We start from the raw sequence: 23,475 nt of genomic DNA on the forward strand, positions 1-23,475 counted from the left end.
ACCAACCTAAAACTGTAATTCATAATTTAGATACTGCACTTCTTCAAACACACACTTTATACATGAGACAGTGCTAAAACATTGAATTAATTACAGTCGGTATCTGCACAGGAAGCCATGTAGCAACAGCTCATCAGTTTAACAGGAGGGATACTGGATCTGAACGAACACTTAAATGGGAATTATTTGGGACAAAACTATGCCTCGAACTGCAGAGAACATCCCTTTCCTTGTGTGCAGGCCACGGGACCTTGGCTGAGGATATGTGCTCCCTACTTCATCCCGGGGGCAGGGATTGCTGAGAGCTTGCTTCTGATGGTCAGGGAGTTCGGCAGCACGGCGTGGTACTCTGTGTATGTGTGTGTGCTTGCATATATGTATGTATGTATATTTACTGCTAGTTAGTGTACACTGGTTGGAAATTGCTTCTCAAAACATTTAGCACTGAAGAAGAGAGCCAAACCTCAGAAGTATGCCTCTGGCAGGATGGGTTTACACACCCACTGCTCACACAGAATGGTTTTAGATGAATTATTTTTTTTTTCACAGAGAGCTTTACAGTCTTTTCTGCTTATAAGATGTTGGCCAATTAGGTATCCTCAAATACTTATTAGAATTTATTTTTATATGATTCCAAATTGCTGGCTGGAATTGTAATCTTTAAATTTTATTAACTCTTTCATTTACAATCAGATATTGCATAGTTCAGCAGTTTTTTCTTTCCTGGACTTATGAGTGTGACCTATTAAAGTTTAAGTCTGTTTTTAGCATGTCTCTGGATGTGCAAGTCTAAATATCCTTACAGGACCGGGTTCTCAACTGCCTTTTCATAAAACTAACACAGGATTCAAGGTACCATTTTAAATTACAGATAAGAAAATGAACATTCTCTAATAGCTATGTTTCAAAGATGCAAGATGGTAGGGGAGAGTTAAAATTGCAAATGACTCTTCAAGGTGCTGTCCACCATTGGGTTGGCAACTTCTGAAGCATTGCTGTCATACAGCTTCTAGGAGGCTCCATACCAGCCAGCGGATACTCAGTATTTCTATAGATAAAAATGTAGCTGGAACTGTATTAGCAGTTTGCTGTTCACAACATTATAAGAGCTGATCTCTTACAGAGATTCAAATATACATAAGAATCTTGGATGGTACAACTCCCACTGACAGCTATTATCATTTTACTATTTTCCAAGCCTTGCTTAAGATAACTATTATGAAAACTAACTTGCATAAATAACCTGATATCTCCTATAAATCACGCGATCTCGTTTAATCTCATTGATCAACTCTCTGAACTTTTTCAAAACAGTACAAATACACTTAAGCAATTTCCAGTATATGTCAGCACGGAGATACTTTCAAGTTTAATCACCTCAACTGATAAGGTTAACTCAGCAAAATCAGAATGATGACACCATCAAGAAATTAAAAGAACCAAGCAAGGAGATTCAAATATTTCCAATTCATCTGTGTTACAAGGACTCAGTCAAGTAGACAGATATATATAGAGGTGGAAAGATTCTAAGTTTGAATAGAAAGTTATCTCTAAAGCTGTACAAAAAGTCTGTCCAGAACACAAGGCCATTAAACAGGCAAAAGAATCTCCTTGCTTATTCTACTGTAATCTTAAGGAGGCTAGAGAAACGAAAGGAAAATGACATTGCTTGAAAATTGCTTGAATTACAAAAGATTTGATATACAAAACTAGAGTAGTTAAAAACTGAGTATTTTATTTTGCTACCTGCAATTAGACATTCTTTAGACAAAATTACCATTAAATTCTTTTATCTCTATCAGATAAATGAGTATTTTATCACAGAAAGATTGAACTTGTGCTTAATGGGATAGTGAAGAGATCGGGGAATTTCTTCAAGTGCTGATTAACGATTTCATGTAAAAAAAAAAACAAACCCAAACCCAAACAACAGATGGTACAGAATTATTCTTCTGATAGAAGTCATTTGAGTGAAGAACAAAATAATTTTGCCTTTTTTTTTTTTAACCTTGGAAAACTTGAAATTGTAGCCCTTGCTAGTTACTTGCTTTTTTTAGACCTTTTTTAAGAGAACACACCTTTTTCATATTCAAATCAGGAGCTAATGGTGGAAACAATTCAGAGTACTATTCCCTCACTCAAATGCATAGCTAGTATAAACCAACACAGTTTTTATGAATACTGTTGCCAAAGGCATTTATAATACCTCCTTGCAAACCTAAACTTTTTATGAACTTTAAGGAGTGCAAATAATTGGCCCACGTAAAACGGAAAGCTTTTAAAATGCATTCTAAAAATAAAGATTGAGAGCTTATACAAATTATTTCTAATCAGCTAAAACTACCTATAAAAATGCTTATATCATTTATATAAATATTTTCCAAGCACAAAGAAAACAATATAATACTACAGATAATGTTCTGATTTTTCCCAGGCTTTAAAGAGAGATGAGAGTCTCAGCACCTTTGAAAAAAGGCCACAAAGTCTTACCTACAATACATACTATTTATATTTCATTCCTCTGAAATAAGAAATATGTTACTGATGTCATCATAATGCCCAAGAAAATTTTCTGGAGGATTAACAAAAAAAGAGCTTCATATTTTATTTTGTAGTACACAACAAATACAGGAAATATTAAATTCAACTTCAAGAAGATATTATTGCTAACGAGATTTTTGTTTTATTTTGAAAGACCTATGTTATAGAATTGTTCATTCCCAGAGAAAGAATACTAAATGAACACAATGTTATTTGACAAAAACAAGCTTGTAACATGTGTAGGATTACTAAAACTGCACTGTAGAATCTGGGTCTTAAAAGGGATGGTGTTCTTTAGCAAATAGAAGAGATTTTAAATACTATTTAGCCTCAAAGATGAAACTCTTTGGAAGATGAATAATGTTGCATAATGTAAAAGAAAAGAGAAGGTTCTCAATATGACAGTGGTTAACTGGAAATCCTGTGATAAAAGTATAATTATCCAACTAGAAATAAAGTAAGTTTTGAAAGTTCTTACAATTACCTACTTCTTTTGAAAGGAAAAAAAAATTCTCTGAAAATTAGTTGCTCAAAAGTATCTTTAATCTTGCCAAAGGCTGGCTGACTGCGCAGCATGCTTGCTGAACGAAGGCAGCTCAGGCTCAGTGTCTTAGCCCACTGAAAGAGGAGATGTATTCTTTCCCCCTGCGGGATGTAGCCTGCTGCTCTGACAGGAAAATCAGCATCAGCAGACAAGGAGAAAAGTCAGCAAGCACAACCCTGACATCATAGCCTAACATTTTGGGTAGTCAGTAGCTGAGACAGGCTGGCTGTCCTCTAGTTCCTGGTTCTTCACAAGTCATGCATTTTAGATTAAACAAGATTGGGTAGGAAAAAGAAATTAAAAAGATAAACCCACAAAGAAATGCTCCTGGAAGCAACTGTGAAATGTTCGAGCCTGCCTTCCCTCTTGTTCGTATAGCATCTAGAACACAGTCCTGCTATAGCTGTTTATACACCAGCAGTGTACAAGCAATAATGGAATCCAGTTCCTAAAAATCATGACATAGCAAGAATCTCCACAGCAGCAAATTTTTACAACTAATTTCCCCCTTCTGGTCCACAGCCTTTCCTCCTTGGCAAGCATCTCACCACGGAAGATGCTAGGGTTCTGCATGGATTTTGAGAGCTCTGTGACAGCATAAAAAGGATCATCCTTAGGAAGACTCTGTGTCTTTACAGACAAAGAAACAGAGCCAGGCAAAAGCTTCAGCACTCTCACCCATCTCGCAATACTGTCACATTGCTAAAAAGGTTCCTGGTGTGTTTTCAGCCTAGGCCAACTTGCATTCTTCCACACAACCCTAGCCATAATTTGGAGTTAACACTGGCCAGAGACCATTCCCAGTAGGTGATGTGAATGCAGCCACCCTGCTTTTTGAGGAAAGAGACTTTAGCTGCATGGAAGTGAGCTATGCCATGCCAATTGGCCTCAGGGCTGGAAAATGGTCCCTGGTCGATTTTATTTCATAGGATAGATATAGTCTTTTATCTTCGCTGGTTATGCTATCAGGCCTTCCTACAGATATCGCTTCTCTTTAGCTTAACTTCTTTCTTATCTTCTTACCAACTTAGCGAGTCATGGAGAAACACGCCCATGAGGAAAGCTGAGCATGTGTGTGCACATGAAACTCATCCTCAGTTACCTGCTGAATGGTTTGAATAGTTGAGGAACAAATTTTGGTTCTGAGATTGGAAGAGTCACACATTAGGAACAACTTCCTGGTCACATAACCTGCTAAGGGCTACTTAATCATTGACCATAAACATTTATATCCTATCCTATTCCTAACATAGAGGGTGAGCTACAGCATACTCCTACAGTCCTTTGTGAATTGCTTATTGCTGTTGAGGAATACAGATTCTTGTCTTAAATTGATAGCAACTGTTTTTTTTAATAGTTCAGCGAACTGGAAATATAGGAAACGCACCCATGCTATTTATTTCTCCTCCCCCTCCTCTTTCACCAGTGCTCCCTCAATTCATTTGGTTTCTAACCATTAACAATCATAAATAATTTGCTTATTAAGATCTCTCAATATGGGCATAATGTATTTGCAATGGTTCATCCACTGCAGCCAAAAAGGAGAACTGTAGCTGAGCACTTTGGAAAGAAATCACCTCCTTGATTTATGCCACTACAACACCTCTGGGAACACACAGAGATTGCGAAAGACAGGATCTAGTCCATTGACTAGATTATTGAGCCTGTTCAGCTCAGTAATGTCAATCACTTTTTTAAGATCAGAGCTCTTTAGATCTGAAAAAACAAAATAAACAGACAAATAACTTACCTCCAGTATATGAGAATACCGACAAGAATCACTAGACAGATAAAAGTCAGGGCTGATACGACCACAAGTGGTATAACTGTCTTCTTCTCTGATTCCAGACTCTCAGCTAGACCAATACGAGACTCATGGCTACTATTACTTGCCTCTGTAGTCAGAGAAAATTGAAACAGTTCACGTTTAAATTCTGAAAAATGCATAGCACAAGTGACTGTGTCTTAAAATGAACTTGCTTAATAACACTTACCTCTCTTTTTTACTATGCACTGCAGAAAATGTATACGTTTGCAAACCAGCTTACAGAAAAAGAGCAGATAGAGAGTAAAGCAAATTATTCAAGCTTATGTGACTCAGCCTTCCAGCAGTGGAGACTTCTCTTTGTAAGAATAGCAGATTGTTGTTAAAATATAATTAGGAGAAGAAAGCTTTCTATTTTCATCAGTCTATTAGCTGAAAGTCAATGGCATTAAGGGATCCAAATATATAATATTGGAAAGTGTAAAGAACACTTTGATATTAAACTGCCACTGATATAATGCAAATAACTTCTCTTTGGCTAACAATGTAATAGGACAATTTTACTACAATAGAAAATCATTAAGCAATTTCTGCACTGCAGTTAGGGCTTCTACATTTTAATACATTGTCCATTCTGTAATTTGCCGTATAGACACATGGAGAAATCTTGCTTTCTGCTTTGAATTCGATTACAGTACTCCCTCTCCTGACTAGACTGGAGCCAGAATTTAATTTTCTACTTTTCTCCTTACCGAGAATCAAATTATTACTTAAATAGCTATATTGTCTATAATTCACATTTCTGTTATCCTTGTAATGCTGGATGACAGAAATATTTTGGCATAGAACTCCATATGAAGATTAAAACAATTATATTTTATAATCTCATGAAAATAAGAGACCGTAGCGGGGGATGAGACTAGTCCTGGAATCTTAATTTTGGCCACCCCCTTTAAAAGTAAACACCTTAAAACAGTGATTTTGATACAACAGGACTGATTTTTTTTAATCTGTGCAGCTCATTGTGATTTGTGGCCTTTATATGAGTTAAAATACAGAAACAACCACTTCCACACTTCTTGGAATTAAACCTCAAGATTTTTTTAAGACAATTTAATGGTTTCTGCATTTGTGTTCAGTACTAATTCAATCAAAACACTGTATGGGAGCAGAAATTTGGTGTCCAGAAATAAGCTGCACTCCACTGGGATTTCAAGGGACCAATTCTAATTCATATATAGATAAAAAGCTTTCAGACAAAAGGGAGGAGGGAATGGAGTTGGGTCTGAAAAAACGACAACAGAGCAAATGTCCTAGTAAAGATGTCAAAAAACAAACAGCTTCACCCAAATTTCCAGGAGGTTATCTGCTTCCATTTTCTTGAGTTTAGGGGCTTTATGTATAAATGTGTTTTGCAGACACCTTCTGCATTTTGCTTCAAAGTGCTCAAACATCTAAACCTCTCACTGCCCTTTAAATCCTGAAGGTCAATGTGCAAAGCGATTGGAGGCACAAAGTGGCAGTCAGTGTTAGAAGTTGCTTCTGAAAAGGTGTCCCCAAGTTTCTAGTGAGTAGGCTAAAATTAATATTTCCTAGTGATTTCAGTGGATACCACATGTGTGCATGAGAGATCAGAATATGATCCCTTTGAAGCATTCATATCCGCTTATCCAACTCTGGACTAATTCACAAGGTAAAACCCGGTTTTATCTGTGTGATGACAGGATTCCTTCAAATTGCATGACAAAACCCTATTAGCCTTCCTTCTATGGGGAATGAAAAGCAGTCACACCTTCTCTTTTAACAGGCAGTTTCTTGCCTACTTGGCCATTGCTCCAGTGATGGCCGCTGGAAAGGCAGACTCATTTATGTGTATATCTTTGCCCCCTAGTGATAATCATGTTTAGATCCCTTGTATTACTTATTCTCTATTAATTTCTCTTCCTGCTTTGAAATTGACAGGTTTAGGTAGCCATAAGGGTGCTATCAGGAAAGTATTAATTCAGAATAAGCATGAATATGCATCAACAGCTATGAAGAGCTGGAAAAGTTAAAAAATATCATTTTGCTGAAACATTAAATAGTCACAACAACAAAACATAACTTCCGATGAATTCAGAAGTTCTCACCTGAGAGTTTTTGTCTATTTGTTTTAATTGCTTTTTAATTGAATTAAAGCAAAGACATCTTTGATTTGCAGGGGACTTCCTGTTAGATATGCTCACATTTAATTTTTAGTCTATTAAAAGACAATACTTGGCACCCTTTATTGGAAAAAAGTAATATACATGAAATGATACTGTATAGTGTCATTCAAAAATATCTAGTATACAGACTTTCAGTCTGTTTACTGCTGCTCCAGTCATGTATAATCCTTTTGAATTACTATCAGTAACAATTCAAGCTCATTGCTAACTGAAGATTGCACCTTTTATGTAAACTATAAATCTCTTATGATAACATCCCTTTACTTCAGTATTTTAAGTTTTGAAACATTCACGTTATTTTTGCTGAACTTTACAGAAACATACTATGTGTTTTATACAACTTGGTAACTACTTACCTACTGGATTAATTCACTTATTGATTCAGATTTATAGTGACTACACTGGTAGGACTCCTGTTAATTTCAGTGTTTGCTATTTTACTTCACATTCCATTAGCCCCAACTACACGGAGTGCCAGTCTATCACCTTGTCATATTAGTATTCTGTTACTTGTCAGTAATACGACCTCATGTGATCTAACCGCGTATTTATAAGACTGGACTTAAAATATCACATACTTGATGGATTCCTTTCCTTAGGTGGAATTAGTTGGATGATACTGCCCTCTACAGATACCGTGAATATTTAATGAAAATCCCATATTCAATTCATTTTATGAAATACCATTTTAATTTTCTTTTTTTATTACTGTAGATACTGTTTCTAACTTTACTCATGGATTTTCAATATTCTTACGAGAGGCAATCCAAATGATATGTCTGAATAATTCAAGCTTTTCCACAATGTATTTTTAAATGCAAAATAAATGCTTTAGATTTATTATGTTCTTATCCATACGAGGTGCAGTTTTGCCTTCTGTACTCCTCCTTGAAATCATAGTTCAGAAACAGCTTCACTAAGTTTAAGAGGACTAATTAGGGAGGAAAAAACTAATTCTTATAAGCAGTGCAAGAGAATCTGGCTCTAGGGCTTTCGAAATAAGCAGCTCTAGTACGAACTGTCGTCACCTTATTGAAATTTGAAAGTGGCAAAAGCACTAAGAATGAAAATGAATGCTTTTACAAGATGAATCAGAATCAAACTGAAACATCTTTTTCCTTGCTCAATACAACTTGGAGAATACAAAATAAAACATAATGAGAAAACATGCTGCCATAATTAAAAAACTAGAATCTCAGAGTTGTCTTTTTTTCAGCACTTATCTTTGTGCACAGAACCTATGCCCCTCTTAAACCTTAAAAAATAAAATTAGACAACAATGAAACAAATTCTGTTTTTAGATGGTGGACCATCCAACTTCCGCTGACAGTATACGTCTATCCAAAGGCAGAATATTAACCTTATTACTGAAGAGCGCTTCAGGTGCTGTTTTGAGTAGACAGAAGTAGCATACATGAGACAGCCAACTCAACATGCATCCCCGGTTCCCATTTTTTTCTTAATCACACCCACTGGCCCGGCTATGTTTTCCTTTCAATATAATATGTGTGAAAAAGCTTCTCATTCTCTATGGCACAAAAATATCCCCTCGCAGCTTTCCATGGTATGCATTAGACTTATCCATAACTAACCTGCCTCAGAGATGTTGAATACTGATGAATGATCACTAGTTACAGATGAGGCTGATGACTGTGATGATCCAGGAGTTAATTCTGAGTTACCTGCTTCAACTGCCCCTTCAGAGTCTCTCTCATTAAGATCAGGAAAACTGAAATCTGTTGAAGTCTCATTATCATTAAGGCTATCTGAGGTACCTTGGCCAGAACCACTTTCTTCATCACTTGTAAAAACAGCCCAAGACTTAGACTCTGATGTGTTTTGGAATGGGACACTAAGAGTTTGAATGTGGTTCTCCAAAACTTTTGTGTCGTTTCTCTTCTTAGGTATCACGCTTGCTGTTAGAGTTGGTACTGATGTATAATTATGTCTGTCCATGCCATGGTTTATCTGATTGTCTGATGAAGCAGTTGAAATTTTCTCTTCTTCTTCAGGTTTCTCAGAATGTGAACTTATAATTAGGTTACTCTGATCCTTGTTATTGTTTACCTTTGTGTTTTGTTCCTCTGCTACCATGTCCTGAGATTCTCTATGGGAAGTGCATGTAATACAATTACTTACAGGGAAGCCATCATCATATTCATCGTAGTCATCCTCAACTACAGAAGGCCACAAATCGGTACTGGACATGATACTGGGAGACAACCCAGAGGATTCTCTGGAAGGAACCAGCAGCCTGCTCAGAGTTACAGGGATCTCACTTTTGGGAGAAACAGCCATTACAGACACATGTACATTTGGTAAAGGAAGTGTGCGATGAATGGAGGCATCAGAATCAGAAACAACTGCAGGCATATGAACAGGATCAAAACCAACTGCAGAACTTGAAGAGGAAATGGCAGCCTCACTTCTTTCAACAATGCTTGAGGAGGTATGGCTGTTTAGAGGAGTAGCTACATTATCAACTGTTAGGAAAGGAGTTGTTATGACACTCGCTGCTTGGGGGGGAAAGGTATTCGTATTATCTAAATTGGTCAGCTGGAATGAAACATCACTACTGTATAACGAAGGCATAACCTGCTGAACATCTTCACTGTTAAATAAACCGGATGAAACATATTCCTCACTTGCATAAGACACAAATAAACCTTGAAGTGATGCTGTGGGCTTACTAAAAGCATTTAACAACATGTCAGCAACAGCAGGTGCAGATGTAGAATGCAGCATTGTTTCATTTGTAGCAGAACCTGGTGCCACTTGATGCAATATTTGGTCAAATGTAGAACTACCTTTATAAACCCTGGAGCTTTCAGCCAATATTGGATCACTAGGCACAGCTGCAGCTGTGTTAAGTAGAGTGCCATCGCCAGAAGATTGAAAGGAGGATTGAAGTAATGCTTCATTACTTAATGCAGCTGAGGTCTCAGAAAGGTACGGCTGAGTTGAGGGTAACATTTCACTATAAGCAGGGGCAGAGAGAGCTTGATCTGACATTGCACTAAGCATAGGTTTAAGCAAAGTGTCATCAAAGGCTGGAGGTGTAACATGCAAAGGCTGAACGGAAAGGTGATTTTCTGTAAGTTTACTAACGTCAGGATCAAATTTCTTAGTAGTGGGGAAAGCAAGAGAGACTGGGAGGATTCCCTTTGTGCTAGAAACAGGAAGTGGGCTTTCCTGCAGAGACATATTCTGCTTAATAATATCATTATTAGAAACATATGTAGAAAGTTCAGGTGTCACTTTGCTTTCAGTACTGGAAGCCATTTCACTTAATGAAGAGGAAATTTGCAGTTCTCTTTCATCTCCATATGCAACATCACTTTTATGAAGCATCTTATTAACATCACTAAACCCAGATGATTCATTTGTAATTTCATCTACAGAATCAGATGAAGAAACGTTAAGTACGGTCAAAGCATCTGTATCAGGCAAAAGGGATTCACTACCAGAGTATGCCTCAGACCAATCCGTATCACTAGATAGAGAGTGCGTAGGCTGCAGCAAAGTATCAGCTTGTGATACTACAGAAGACGGTTTATGCACCAGTACCTTGTTATAGCTGCTAAATAAAGGATCTTGATGAAATACGTCAATAGAATCATGCACAAATTCTGCAGAGTCATAAGAAACAGTAAAGCTTTGGAGGGATCCCACATTACTAGATAAAGCATAAGGAAGTTCAGACATTGTAGACAGTGCATGCATATTTAAATCACTGCTGAACGGTTCAACTTGAGAAAATATATGAGTTCTATTATGACCAAATATCAATGTCTCTGAAGCAGCATGAGTAGTCTGATGTGACATCACATCAGCATATTGAGCAAGGCTTGGTTGTATTAATGTATCACCCTCTGCCAATGTCAAAGAAGCATGCAGGGACACCTTATCACTTGTAATAGCTGGAGTAGCACTTTGTGGAAACATTTGAGAAATTGTATACAGATGGTGAAACATTTTACTACTGGAGGAAGCAGAGGAAAATGTAAGCAAAGGTACATCATCATAGGAGGACAGGGTGGGTTCAAATGACACATCAACACTGGGAAATACAGGTGTAGCATGCAAGGTCACATCACTACCAGATGTAGCAGGGGTAGTGTCGAGCATTTGAGAGTCAAACAATAAAGGGGTGACTAGAGGAAACACTTCACTACTGGAGGAAGGTTGAAGAGGTATCTCACCATTATAGACTGGTTGAGTTGTCTGAGAGAGTACCTCACTGGCAGCAGAAGCAGAACCATATTCTCCAGAGCTTGAAGAGAGAGAATGAGGTGATAACTCAGCAGAGGAGAAAGCAAAGGTAGAGTAATGTGGCAATTCTAAAGCCGCATCTGAAGTGTCTTGTGAAGCCACCGGGCCGCTGGAATAAGGTATTGTAGCTGGCTTTAATCCCTCAACATAAGCATCAGTATAATTGGTCTGAGACAATTGCCTGCTATCCGATGTATCAGCAGATCGAGCTGTCAGATCCGTAGCATTATGAAACCATAAATTTCTGTCAGTGGAGTATGTATGCTCTGGAGGCTTATCAGAGCTTGAGGGTGCTACACCTTCTGAAACATATTTAATGGAGCCTTGGGAAAGAACATCATCACGCACGCTTATATCTGGGCTTCCTGAAGGAAGGATGTCTTCTTGGGAGGTCTCCTCTGTAACCAACTGCGCTGAAGAGGTGGTAAGAAAGGATCTCCAAAAGTCATCAGACTCTTCATCAGGTTTAAAAGTAGACAATAAGAAATCTTCCTCCCTATGGCCAGTAGTGGTTATTCTTGTTGGCTCAGTGCCTGAAGAAAGGTATATGTATTCTTCTTCAATACCTTTGGTGGAGTCAGTGATCTGAGGAGGGGTTCCAGGAATCGTTTCAGATTCCAGAAAAGGATCTTCCTCTTCTTCAGAAATTTCACTAACAGGTGGAGAAGTTGGATAATAAACTGCTTTGAAAACATCATCTTTATCATGCAGTTTTTCTCTTGTTAAGTATCTATTTGTTTTAGCTTCATTAGATTTTGTCTCCGTTTTCTCTTGACTGTAGCTGGATGTAGTCACCTGGAAATCTTTCTTCCTTATTTGGTTTATTGCACTATCAGTGCTAGGAATCACTGAAATTTCTTCATCCTCCTCTGTTTCTTTTTCATCAACTTCATCCTTCGAAAAAATATCATAGCCAAAGACAGTTGAAAATGTTTATAGATAATATACACAAACCAAAGCCAAACACTGTAATAATACGTTTTCCTGGCTCCACAAAAACAAAAAATAAGAGAGATAAAGCTACAGAAAGCCTTTGAAAAGACTGTTGCTCTTAACAGTAAAATGTTTAGCGGCAAGAATATATATCCTGTAGGTATGCTTCTCTCTTGAAAACATTATTTAATTGCAGTACCATCAAAAAAAAAATCCTGTCACCATAACTTCTAAAATGTTGTGTTAGTCTTACTCTGTTTGGGAGATAAAAAACACTAGCAGTATTTATATGCTTTATTCAGAAAGCCCTAACTTATTTTCCAGTAATAAAATGTAATGATAGGTGCGGCACACCTCGATGAAAAATAATTTTGCTATCAGAATGTCTCAGAGTTTTGCATTAATATTCTGATATTGATTAAACTATCACAGTATCAGATGTTTTATGTGCTTACGGTCTGACTTTAAATCTGATGAATCTTCCTAGTTCCCTAGACCAGAAGATTTCAGAATTGTAATAATTTCACAAGTGTTGTAAACAATATCATCTATTCCCTGTTATGGGCCTTTGTTTGCTAAACACAACGAATTTTTTTTGTAATACGTAATTTTTTTGTAAAAAGTGTATGTTAGGGGTCTGACTTCTGAAACCAGATCCAAAAATAATTTATATGTCTAAATATACTCAGAATTTAGGTGGTCTTTGAAGACCTAAGTTCAAATCCAACACCTCTGTTCCCCCACCCCAAATCCAAAATGCAATCTGGAAGCATCTACATTTTTCAGTGGTCACTTTCTTTTTGACCTAGACACAGTGGTGTCTGCAGTTCTGTGCTGTGCACCCATCCAGAACTGCAGAAGAACCAACCTTGTGTGAGCATAACTCTAGAAACGAGATTTAGTGTCATCTTCAGTTTCTGAAGGGATTTGATTCAATAGGCACACAAAGGCCTAACAGACACCAGCAGCAGAGATCCTCTCACAAAATACGGTTGTAACTGTTGTTCTTTTGAAGATATGGCTCAGAAAAGATGAGGTAGTGGCAATACCTTTTATTTTCCTTTTTTAAATTCAGGAGCCTAATGTTTAGAGAAAACATCCAGAAAACAAGAGACTGAGACTCAATGTTCTCCTTAGTCTAAGAAATCCATAGTTTCCACTATAGATTAGGCTGAGTAGACCTCCCACTTCTGCACTGAAGTGAGCAAGGCACAGCACAGAGAGGAATGCAAAATGAACAGTATTGGGGAGAAAGTCAGGTAGCAGCATCTAGATTGTGTGTGCCCAAACCTTTTATTGGATTGACCCCTATTTCTGAGAATCAATTATCTTAAGGGCAATGCCTATACTTTTAAATTACCTTGATCCAAATAAAGTTCAACTGATATTTAGCTACTGTCCTGTCAGAGGCAATATAATAATCTAGATATGTAGCTTACATAAATATGGAGCAATAGACATATTATTGGTTAGACTTCTTCCACAAATAGAAAGAGGGTAAATAGAATGATAAGTATAGACTATCTCTGTGTAACCAAGACGGACTTGCTACCCATGAGAATATTGGGGGTAAAGTTTGAATATATACAATAAAAGTTCTGAGTGATCACTTGATACAAATGCAGACCTTACTGAAGGAACTGGCCCGGTTATCAAATCAGACTGTCAGAAACTTTATTTTGATATTATCATCTCTCTCTCTCTGCTCGGATGCCAGAAAGCTTGTCACCAAATGTACCTATGAAGCCTAAAGAATAAACTGTGCTGTAATAAACCCTGCAATAAACTTTAAAGTCCAACTTGGGTTCAAGAAGTAAGGGTGACTAACTCTCCAAGAGTTTTGGAATTTTCTGGTTTGAAATGACAGCTGTTAAAGTCAATCATCAGCAGTCTGAAAGGCACACACAAATCCCACTCTGTTCATTAAAAGTGCCTTCCTCCCTTACATTAGTTTACCACATTGCTAAGATTTATTTGTTATTACCAAGACCAAGAAGATATCTCTTGAAAAAGCACTAAAAACCAGCTGTGATCCTCCTAAATAAACAGTTTTGTCACCGATTTCACTCAGCGTTAAGATTTGATCCAGTATCCTGATGTCTTATTTACGAAAAATATTTGGGCATATCCTGTGATTTCCTTAACTTCTGCTTGTATCTCCAGCTCTGAAGAACTATCTAGATGGTCTAGAGTTATTTAGGGAGATATACCTGAAGAAGCAGGCTGTATATGCATACATGTGTATGTATATAGAAATGCAGATAGTAAGTTATGTTGGTAAATTTTCACATAACAGCAGCTTCATTTAATTTAAATAGATGCTTTACTTTGAAAAACTCTTTTAAAAAGAAAATAATGCTATACCTCATATTCTTCAGTTTCATTCAGATCAGGAATGAGGGCAGTCTCTATAAAACAAAAATATATACCATATCATCCAACTTTCAAAATTCACAGAATCATTAATTCTACAAAGGCGCTATTGACTAGTTAATACGTTTATTGAAACTCAGACTAAGATGTTTTAGAGGATTCTATTTGAAGAAGTGGCTAACCACCTGCACTGAGGACTAGCTGTGAGGGTAGCCATGCCTGTCCAGACAGGGTACGTTTAGCCACAACATTTCTGACTGGCCTCATTTTGATACTGCAACTCATGTTGAATCTGCACTGAGGAACCACATCCTGGCCAAAGGAAACAAGTTTAGGAAAATGTTTTCCATGAGCAAGTGGAGTTTAATGCAGAAATGACAGAAGAGAGAGAAAAGGTAAATCTGGGAATCAACTATTTCTCTACATCTGAAATCTCTTAATCCGAAAGTTCTAAAGTATTCTCCAAAAATGATCTGTTCTATAATTTTCATACTGTAAATTCCTCATGTGGGCACCATGCTTGGAGGCTGGTTCTAGTCCAACAGTTATCCTGTTAGGCAATCTCTCACCTTCTTCCTCACTGTATTTTTGGCCAGATTCGGTACTCTGCTTCTGATGGTGGTCAGCAAGAGAAGCTTCAAAGCAGCTTGCAAGAAACCTTCAAATCTCTGGTAGGAACTGGCATGGGCCTCGAGTGATGAAATCTAATACCCCTTGCACAGCATTAACTCATCTTACTGCGCCTTTATCCACAGAAACATCCATTCCACATTTGAATCTTTCTAAGACTTCGTCCTAAGTAATGTTCTACTTCAGTGTTTATATATCAATCCTAGTATATATTCTGAAGACTGATTTGCATTAAACAAAAATGTAAATCTTTTAGTTTGGGAAGTAATTGTAAGAAAAGCATCACAGCCCTCAATGTTTGCCTTTCCTCCATGATTCCCAAATGACGTTTTCTCGATTTACTAACATAAAGATGTCATCTGTATACTTCTCAACTCTGCAAAGTCAGATGGGCAGCTATGCTTTAATTTATATTCTCTTTGTACTGTCCATATCTATGTTTCAAAACAGAGATATGTATTATATGCACCATACGACTAGATAAAATATCTCACTAACAAGCTCTATACATAGTTTTACCTGTAGTTTCCAGAATGTAAAAAAAGTATTGACCAAACAATCCTACATAAAACTTTTATAAATTGTTCTTTTATGAAAAACTTCTATAAATTATCAAGTACTGAACTAACCACTTGAGATATTTCATGAATAATATAGAGAAAAATTATCTTACCTTTGCTTCTTGGAAGCCTAGGAGGCTCCGGGGTGGGGGTGGGGGGGCGAGGAAGGGGAGGAGGACATAATGATATTCCCTGGCTTCTCAATGATATACATCAAGCATTGTAGACATTAATTTGAAAAGTCTTTTTACAGTAGACCCATAACATGTATTAGGCACTCAACAGACTTCTCTGAATAATATTTTTAATAAAGAGAAGTGCTAACTATTAATTTTGTGGTCATTATTCCTGAGCAGAGCTTTAATCAGACAATCAGAAAAATAAAATGTGGTGACTCTACTAGATCATACAAAATAATGTTTTTTCTAGTTCCACAAGCAAGAAACTACAATTCCTCCTGCTGTTTCCATGGACAGGCATTAAAATACAGATTTTATATATATATATATATATATATATATATATATATATATATATATATATATATATTTAACACACATATTAACAACACTAAACGTCCAGGCATTTTATAAAGCTTTTTAAAATTTAGTTGGTCACAAAACAAAAGTATTTGTCAGAATCATTAGAGACACACACTTATAGAATTTCTATTATTCCTGTTGCTGAGTTTTTGATTTAATAGCATACCAGCAATGAGGTAACATTCCCCAATCAAGGAGAAGAAACTCCCTCCTCCCTCCAAAAAACAACCCATTGATGGATGCAGGTCAATAAGCAGGCTCTCTTTATTTTTTTCTGGAACCACACATTGATTATTTTATAGCTTACATTTTTAAATAAAATAATTAAATGATTAGTTAGAAAGTTTCAAAGAAGTGTTTTCATATAACAGTGCATTTTAATGATAGATGAAGAAATGATAGAACATAGACAAAAAAAAGTAACTATTTCCCTACTTTTAAGCTCAATACAAATCTTAAAAAAAACCCTTACAATAATCCAATTTGTAACTGTATAATAATTTTCATACCACAAATTCAATTCTGTACTATCTTATGTAATAAATGGCACTGCAAGAACAAAAGTAAAGCCTCTTTCTTCCATTTAAATTAAATTTCAGGTATCTACATTCATCAGTACAAAATTACAAAAAGCATCCCCTAAGTGACACATTTAAGATATCTTAGTGTTTTTTTAAGACAAAAAAGAAATCACTCACAAAGACAAAAGTTACAAGGAAATTGCATAGTCAGATCCTCACAAAGCATTGCTGATAGAATGAGCTCCCATGCAGGGGACAGCATTTGAAAGCCATATCCCAGCATGGGTTTTTTGATAAACTCTGACCAAGGTCTCCATACAGAAGGATGAAAGGAGAGGTATTTATTTATTTTCATTTCCTGGGTCAGTAGAAGCATGTAAGTACCACCGGTATAAACTACACCATAAACTCCTGCAGAACTTTCAGCACTACACAAACTTTATATCTATAAAGAGTCAAAATCACGCATTTAGATAAATATTCAAAATCCGATACTAATGAATGACAAGCTGACACACAGGGGTTGGACTTTTCTCAAAGCTGACTAAAATGTTATGCACCCAATTCCCTTCAATTTCAGTAGAAGTCGGGTAGCTAAGTCACGCAGGGCAGCTGATCACTGTCACTAATGGGAAACTAGTATACGCACAGGCACAGTGTATGACAAGCCGACATGCTACCGCTCTGAAAAGTGCAGAAAAAAAACAAAGCAACGAGCAGAAGTGTCAAGCATGATCATTTTCATAATGTCACATCTGAGCTCCTCATGGCTCCACAGATTACACTGATTTTATAAACCAGCAATGGGGACAGAAGGTTGCAGAGGGCATGGCCCAAAATATGTCTTTCTGCTTATGAAGTATTCCCGAGAACAAGATTTACGTCTGTTCAGTGGATCACCCGGAGCCTGCAGAGCTCCCACTAGCCCTTCGCAGGATCACAGACAGGGCGGGTGCTTTCTCTTGCATGTTTTTTTGAAAAGAAAAGGCTAAAACAGTGGTAGAAGTAAGCTTTCTGAAAGTCAAATTTGTGTTGCATAACGTACACAAACTTCCCTCATGTTAAAAGTAGCCACTCCAAGGGCAGAATTCTTCCCGGAAAAGGGCCTTTCTACTGCTTCTGCATGACTTATGATGCCCCATTTAAGCTCTTAATAAGTAGATTAATTGATCTGGAGGTGACTGCAGTGAATTTCATCTTTAATTAAACTGTTTTACTCAGAGTAACTCTTGAATATGAAAGTTTATTTTATGTTTTATATGAGTCAATTTTATTTCATGTCTTCACGGTGAAGATAACTTTTCTTTCATAAATTCACAAGCAGGAGTTCCAAGAAATCCCCTTTTGCCTCAAGATCTATAAAGCAGATCACAAAACCAATTTGATGTTACAGTTGTAACCAGTAAGTTGCTCTGAACAAATCTTTCTCATTAGATATTTACATTCTCATATCTCTGTTGTTTAATATCTGCAATACAGTTAATTCAGATGTAAATAATTAGAAAAAATAAGTATGCAAATTAAACATTAATTAATATTAGAAATGAATGGAAGTTTATTTCTTATTTTAAAATTATACCCAAGGGTGAGACATCAGTTATAAAACTTATTTATAGAGCAATGCACATTCATAGGAATCGTACCAGTTACACGAGAGGGGTTTTTCCCTCACCTTTTCTTATCCACCACTTTCAGATATACCCCCTGTAGAAGTGTCAAATTAAAACAACACAAAGTACATTTAATAACTTTGTGTCAGTTTCAAATAGGAAGCATATCAAAGAAACAGATTTTCTGAAACACTCAAAATACTCATTTTGCTGTTTCATTTTCAGTTATAAACTTCTTTCTCTTTTTCTTTTCTTTTCTTTTCTTTTCTTTTTTTGAAAAATTAAAATAACACTGAAATTCAATTTGCAGTTTGTATTTGGGGCTAAACAAAACTCTTCATTTGACCTGAAATAATTCTCCTCAATTTTACAGCTCTTGACAGATTAAAGGAAATGCCTTAGGTTGACCTGAAATGATTGCAAAATTTCAGAACTGCTTCAAAATTGAAAAGACAGGTGTGTATACAGTTCTAATACGCACATTATTTAACTTTTATCTTTATAATGCTTTGTTTAAAAAGAAGACTTTAGGATAATAATATTCTTATATACATTAATTTACTTTAACGCAGCATCAAGGAGACACTTAAATGCTCAAATGAAAGGAAACAAAAAAATAACATCTTCATAATTATGCTAACTTGTTCATATTGCACGTAAATACATGTTTACACTATTATGTCTCCTAGGCTACATTTTCTCATTTCTTTTTCAACACCAAATTGGTGATGTGCTTGTGTAAACAGGCAGAAGAATATAAAATCTTTCCTCAGAACTACTAAATATAACATTTATTGCACTAAAAATTCTCTTATCAGGTTTGTGTACAAGGTTCAGAGCAATTCCACAAACATACTGGAAGGCAAAATGAATTTCTACAGTATATATTCCAAAGAAAGGCACTCACTCCTTCTTCTATTGAAATTAATGCAAAGCTATTGCTGACTTCAGCAGAAGTACCACAGGGATGCCGTTTCCAGTGGCTATGTCTATACTGCTGGACAGTTGGGGGCTGCTGAATGCCCCCAGTAAGCCTCTTCCCAGGTTTGTGCCCCAGCAGCACGCGAACGTGCGGCAGAGCACCACGTGGTGCTCCCTGCGGTGCTGCCTTGGTGGCCATGCAGCCCAGGAGCTCCAAGAGGAGCTTGCAACCAGGTCTCGCTCATCCCTGACGCGGGGATACTACAGTGACAGGAAGGCGGGGTATCCTACAGATATTACCTGTGCAAACCAGAAACTTTTACAATGTCTGTCTTTGGAGTTTTGGAAGCAATAATCTGCTGACTCAACTATTGTCTAATAATGATGATGCTAAGCTGGTTATTTGAGATCCAATGAAGAAACAGATATGGGAGTATATAAGATAAAACCTCTTCTCAGACAATTTTTCAAACACAAAGCGAACAAATTCTAGAAAGAAAGTGGAGCAATACAATATTAGAGAGGTATATAAAGGATAAACAGAAAAGTAAAATGTCAGGCAGAATCGCAGAACCCTGTCATGGACTCGCTACAAAAATGAAGAGAAATATGAAAATTCTGGTAGATATTAGCATGAGAAGACTCCAAAGTACCGTCCTAACATGCTATGTTTGAAAGACAAGTTAAACGTTTCTGGAAAGTTTGTACGTGCTAGACCTGAACCTTCCTCCCCCTGCCCCACTTTCAGCCAGACACTATCATGCTATGTTAAGCTTATTACCATTATTAGTTCACAATTCATGCGGTAGAGGTTGTCAAGAATTATATTATTTCTCACTGTGAAAAAATGTGGTTCGCTTGAAATGAAAAACTAACCTGTTTTCCCAAGTACATCACAATATCACTAAGGATTTTTCTATATTTACACAGACTTAGCTAAATGTAAAATTAAACTTATACAGGACACAAATAAACAATAAAACTCTGGATCCTTCAATAAAAAAAGTGGTTCATTCCATGATCAAAAAGATTTCAAACTGTTCCTACAATTAATTACAGAGTACTTAATTCAGAAGACAGCTCTCACTAACTTTGGCAGGAACCCCGTCTAATGCTACAACTTCCGCAGATTTTAAGGAATTATTAAGGACAAGATCAAGCTTTAGGTTATGGCTTCAAATTATTTCATATTTACCAGCAGGCTGCAAAGGTAAATTTGGCTTTGAAATCAGTAAGATTTGATTGTTAGACCTTGTAATTTTTTGCAAGGCAACATTAAGAAGCAAGGGAATTCCATCACCGCAAGTGCTTTGAAATAAAACTCCAAGTAATCATAAGTAATCAAATTTCAAAATCAATTGATGCAGATTTGTAAGTTATGTATTTGGTTTATATTATTTATTTCCTTAATATTCAGCTACGTGGATTCATTTTGGGTGTCAGAAGGATGCTTTAACCATAGAGAAATAATACCAAACATGGCTTTATTTCCCTATATTATATTACTAAAAGATTTACTTGTGAGATTTGAAATCAGGTGAGTGTTTTTCAGAATATTTTAAGAGTTAAAAAATTAACACGCAGTATCTCATAGGTAACGTTTACAAGGAATCGGGAATTCCATCATGATAAAAAAATCAGTAGCAAAGAACAAGCTGAAGGTTAACTGTAATGATTTTGGAATTTCATTTCAGCATATTTTGATAGTCATGCGTTGTAACTGGTTTGCAAACAAAATACTTCTCTGAATACAGACTTTCAGCTAAAAATGAGCACTAAGCTCAACAGAACACTTACCTGGGTCTTCTAAAGGCATATCAACAATGACCTGGTCACTGTATTTTCCATATAGACCATTAGAACAAACAGCAACTATTTGAAGAACATAACTGGTATTGGGCAGCAGATTATTTAGAATAGCCCCCTAAAAGAAAAACATTGTTTAATCATTTACTTGTGAATACTCATCAAGTTTTTGGAAGCCAATTTTTTCATAACACATTTTTTACACAAACCACCCAACACTTTCTACTGGTATTCCAACATATGCTTTTTACATGTTATTGTCAGTGATATTTTTCATGTAACAAAAAAAAAGCCTCTTGTGATGTTTTAAAATGGAAGATACCAAACAACTACATAACTACTTAACGCTGGATATTAGTCTAAGTAATATTACCTCCAATAAGCTTATGCCTCGTTAAAGAGGGTAAAGGGAATTGATCACATAAGTGAAATATCATAAAACTACAATCAGCTACTTAATATTTATAGCAGTACCGTGCCGATTCTGATTCCTTCCTCAGCTGCTTGTGTAGATCATTCTTTACACATCAGCGAACACTGAAGTACAGATCACTATTAACTGACTAAGGGTTTTATGGCTAAGCAACTCTGAGTTAGATAGGCTCATAAACTTTTTTGAGAGAGGCTACAGGCAAATAAGAGCAGCAATTTAAGAAAGCTTTCTCTCTCATTTGGACAAAGGGAGGCTTTCTCCCATGTGTTTATCTTTTTCCTTTCTTTCTTTTTTTTTGTTTAATTGTTATCTGCGGCTGCACAGCCAAAGAATGAAATATAGCTTCTGTGGGCTGCAGCCTCAGAAATAAATTTCCATTGAATCAGCTCCCAGCTATCGTTTAATCCTTTAAAATAATTAACAATGAGTGCTTTGCCATTATTACTTTGTATGAAACATGAAGAGTTTACAGTTACCAAGTCTTGATACCCATCTGTCAGAAACTCATGCTTGGTCTGTTCTTCTCCATCCAATTGTTGATAAAAGACAGCAAATCTCTCAATCGTGGTATCGTACACAACCCGAGGTCTTTCCCATGTAACAAGAAGACTAGTATAATTCTTTGGATCAGACTGGACATTTTCAGGTTCTGAGCTGCAAACTGAAAGGAAAAAAAAAAAAAGAAAGAATATGATATTCATTAAATGACTCCGTTGAAATCCTGATCCACCTCCTGTCAAAGATAGTGCAGGTCCTTCATGTGCCTAGTTTTTGGCTTTCCTCTAATATATCTGAGGTGCTGGTTGCAATGACTATTACAGCAATAGAGCTAGGATTTTAAAAAAACTTGAGGACTGAGACCCTTCCCCCTTGCTCTTTTTTAAATTCCATATTTTGAGAAAAATTCATAACCAGTCCTCAGGGAATAAAATATAAAACACAAAACATGAAGGTTCATATGTACGTCCTGAGGGCAAAAAAAAATAATCTCTGTCATCTTGTGTCTTCATGGATCTACTGCAGAAGTACTAGAAGAGCTGCACGCTCTTCCCCTAGCTTTTCTAATAGATTATTTTTAAAGCTTAAAGGTAAACTTCTCCTACTTAAATTTCCTCTCAAGGGTGTCTGAATCTGTTTATTGTACTTAAAGAAGAGATAAAAGGCAACTAGGAAGAGGCTAAGAAATGATCAGACTAGCTGGTAGCGATGCCATGCTACTAAACTTCAAGGCACCACCTAGACAACTGCGGTGTGTGAGGTAATAAAACCGAGTTCAGCCCACATCCCTCACCCTTTCATACCATCATCCAACAAGAACCTCCTTTTCTTTATATTTTAGCTTGGCAAACAAATACAAGTAGCGACAGCTGCAAAGAAGATGGCTGAGAGGACTGGGAAGGAGGAGTTGTGAAGCAGCAGAAGCTTGGGTATGGCAAAATGGGAATGATGTCTGGACTTTCCCAGCCTGTACCCGTTACGAGGTCCCGGGCATTGCCCTGGCTATCCCAGTTCTTTGCAGTCGTGGCCCTGGTTAATCTACACTGCCTTTGTGAGCCTGGAACTTGCATACTAGAATAAATCTGGTTAGGCAGCTAGTGTTGCATGTCTTCCAGTACTTCCCACCCAACACCCTTTTCACGTTAGTCAGGCAAGCTGAGCGTTTTGATACACTTCAAGACATATAGGTGCACAGACTACCACTATACTGAGACTCTGCCACCTGTTTTTTAAATTACCCACATACCTGCCTGTGGCTTAAAGATAATATGCAAGGTCAAAGGTAGATAAAACTGTATGAATAAACTGCTCTAGCAGAA

At 36.7% G+C, this 23,475-nt stretch overlaps 1 protein-coding gene across 7 annotated transcripts in view; it reads right to left on the reverse strand.

Moving 5' to 3' along the window:
* Positions 1-23,475, reverse strand: part of PTPRZ1 (protein tyrosine phosphatase receptor type Z1) — a 142,028-nt gene that overhangs the window by 26,935 nt on the left and 91,618 nt on the right. For 4 of the 7 annotated variants that reach the window (XM_009687322.2, XM_009687326.2, XM_009687323.2 and 1 more), the window contains exons 9-13: positions 22,135-22,319; positions 21,217-21,343; positions 14,627-14,670; positions 8,650-12,223; positions 4,836-4,980 (exon numbers count right to left, since the gene is read on the reverse strand). In XM_009687322.2, coding sequence (XP_009685617.2) covers positions 4,836-4,980; positions 8,650-12,223; positions 14,627-14,670; positions 21,217-21,343; positions 22,135-22,319 — 4,075 coding nt within the window. The remainder of the gene's footprint in view (positions 1-4,835; positions 4,981-8,649; positions 12,224-14,626; positions 14,671-21,216; positions 21,344-22,134; positions 22,320-23,475) is intronic. The other 3 variants (XM_009687329.2, XM_009687328.2, XM_009687325.2) reach the window with 2 other exon arrangements.

Source organism: Struthio camelus, chromosome 1 (genome assembly GCF_040807025.1).
Source record: "Struthio camelus isolate bStrCam1 chromosome 1, bStrCam1.hap1, whole genome shotgun sequence".
NCBI lineage: Eukaryota > Metazoa > Chordata > Aves > Struthioniformes > Struthionidae > Struthio > Struthio camelus.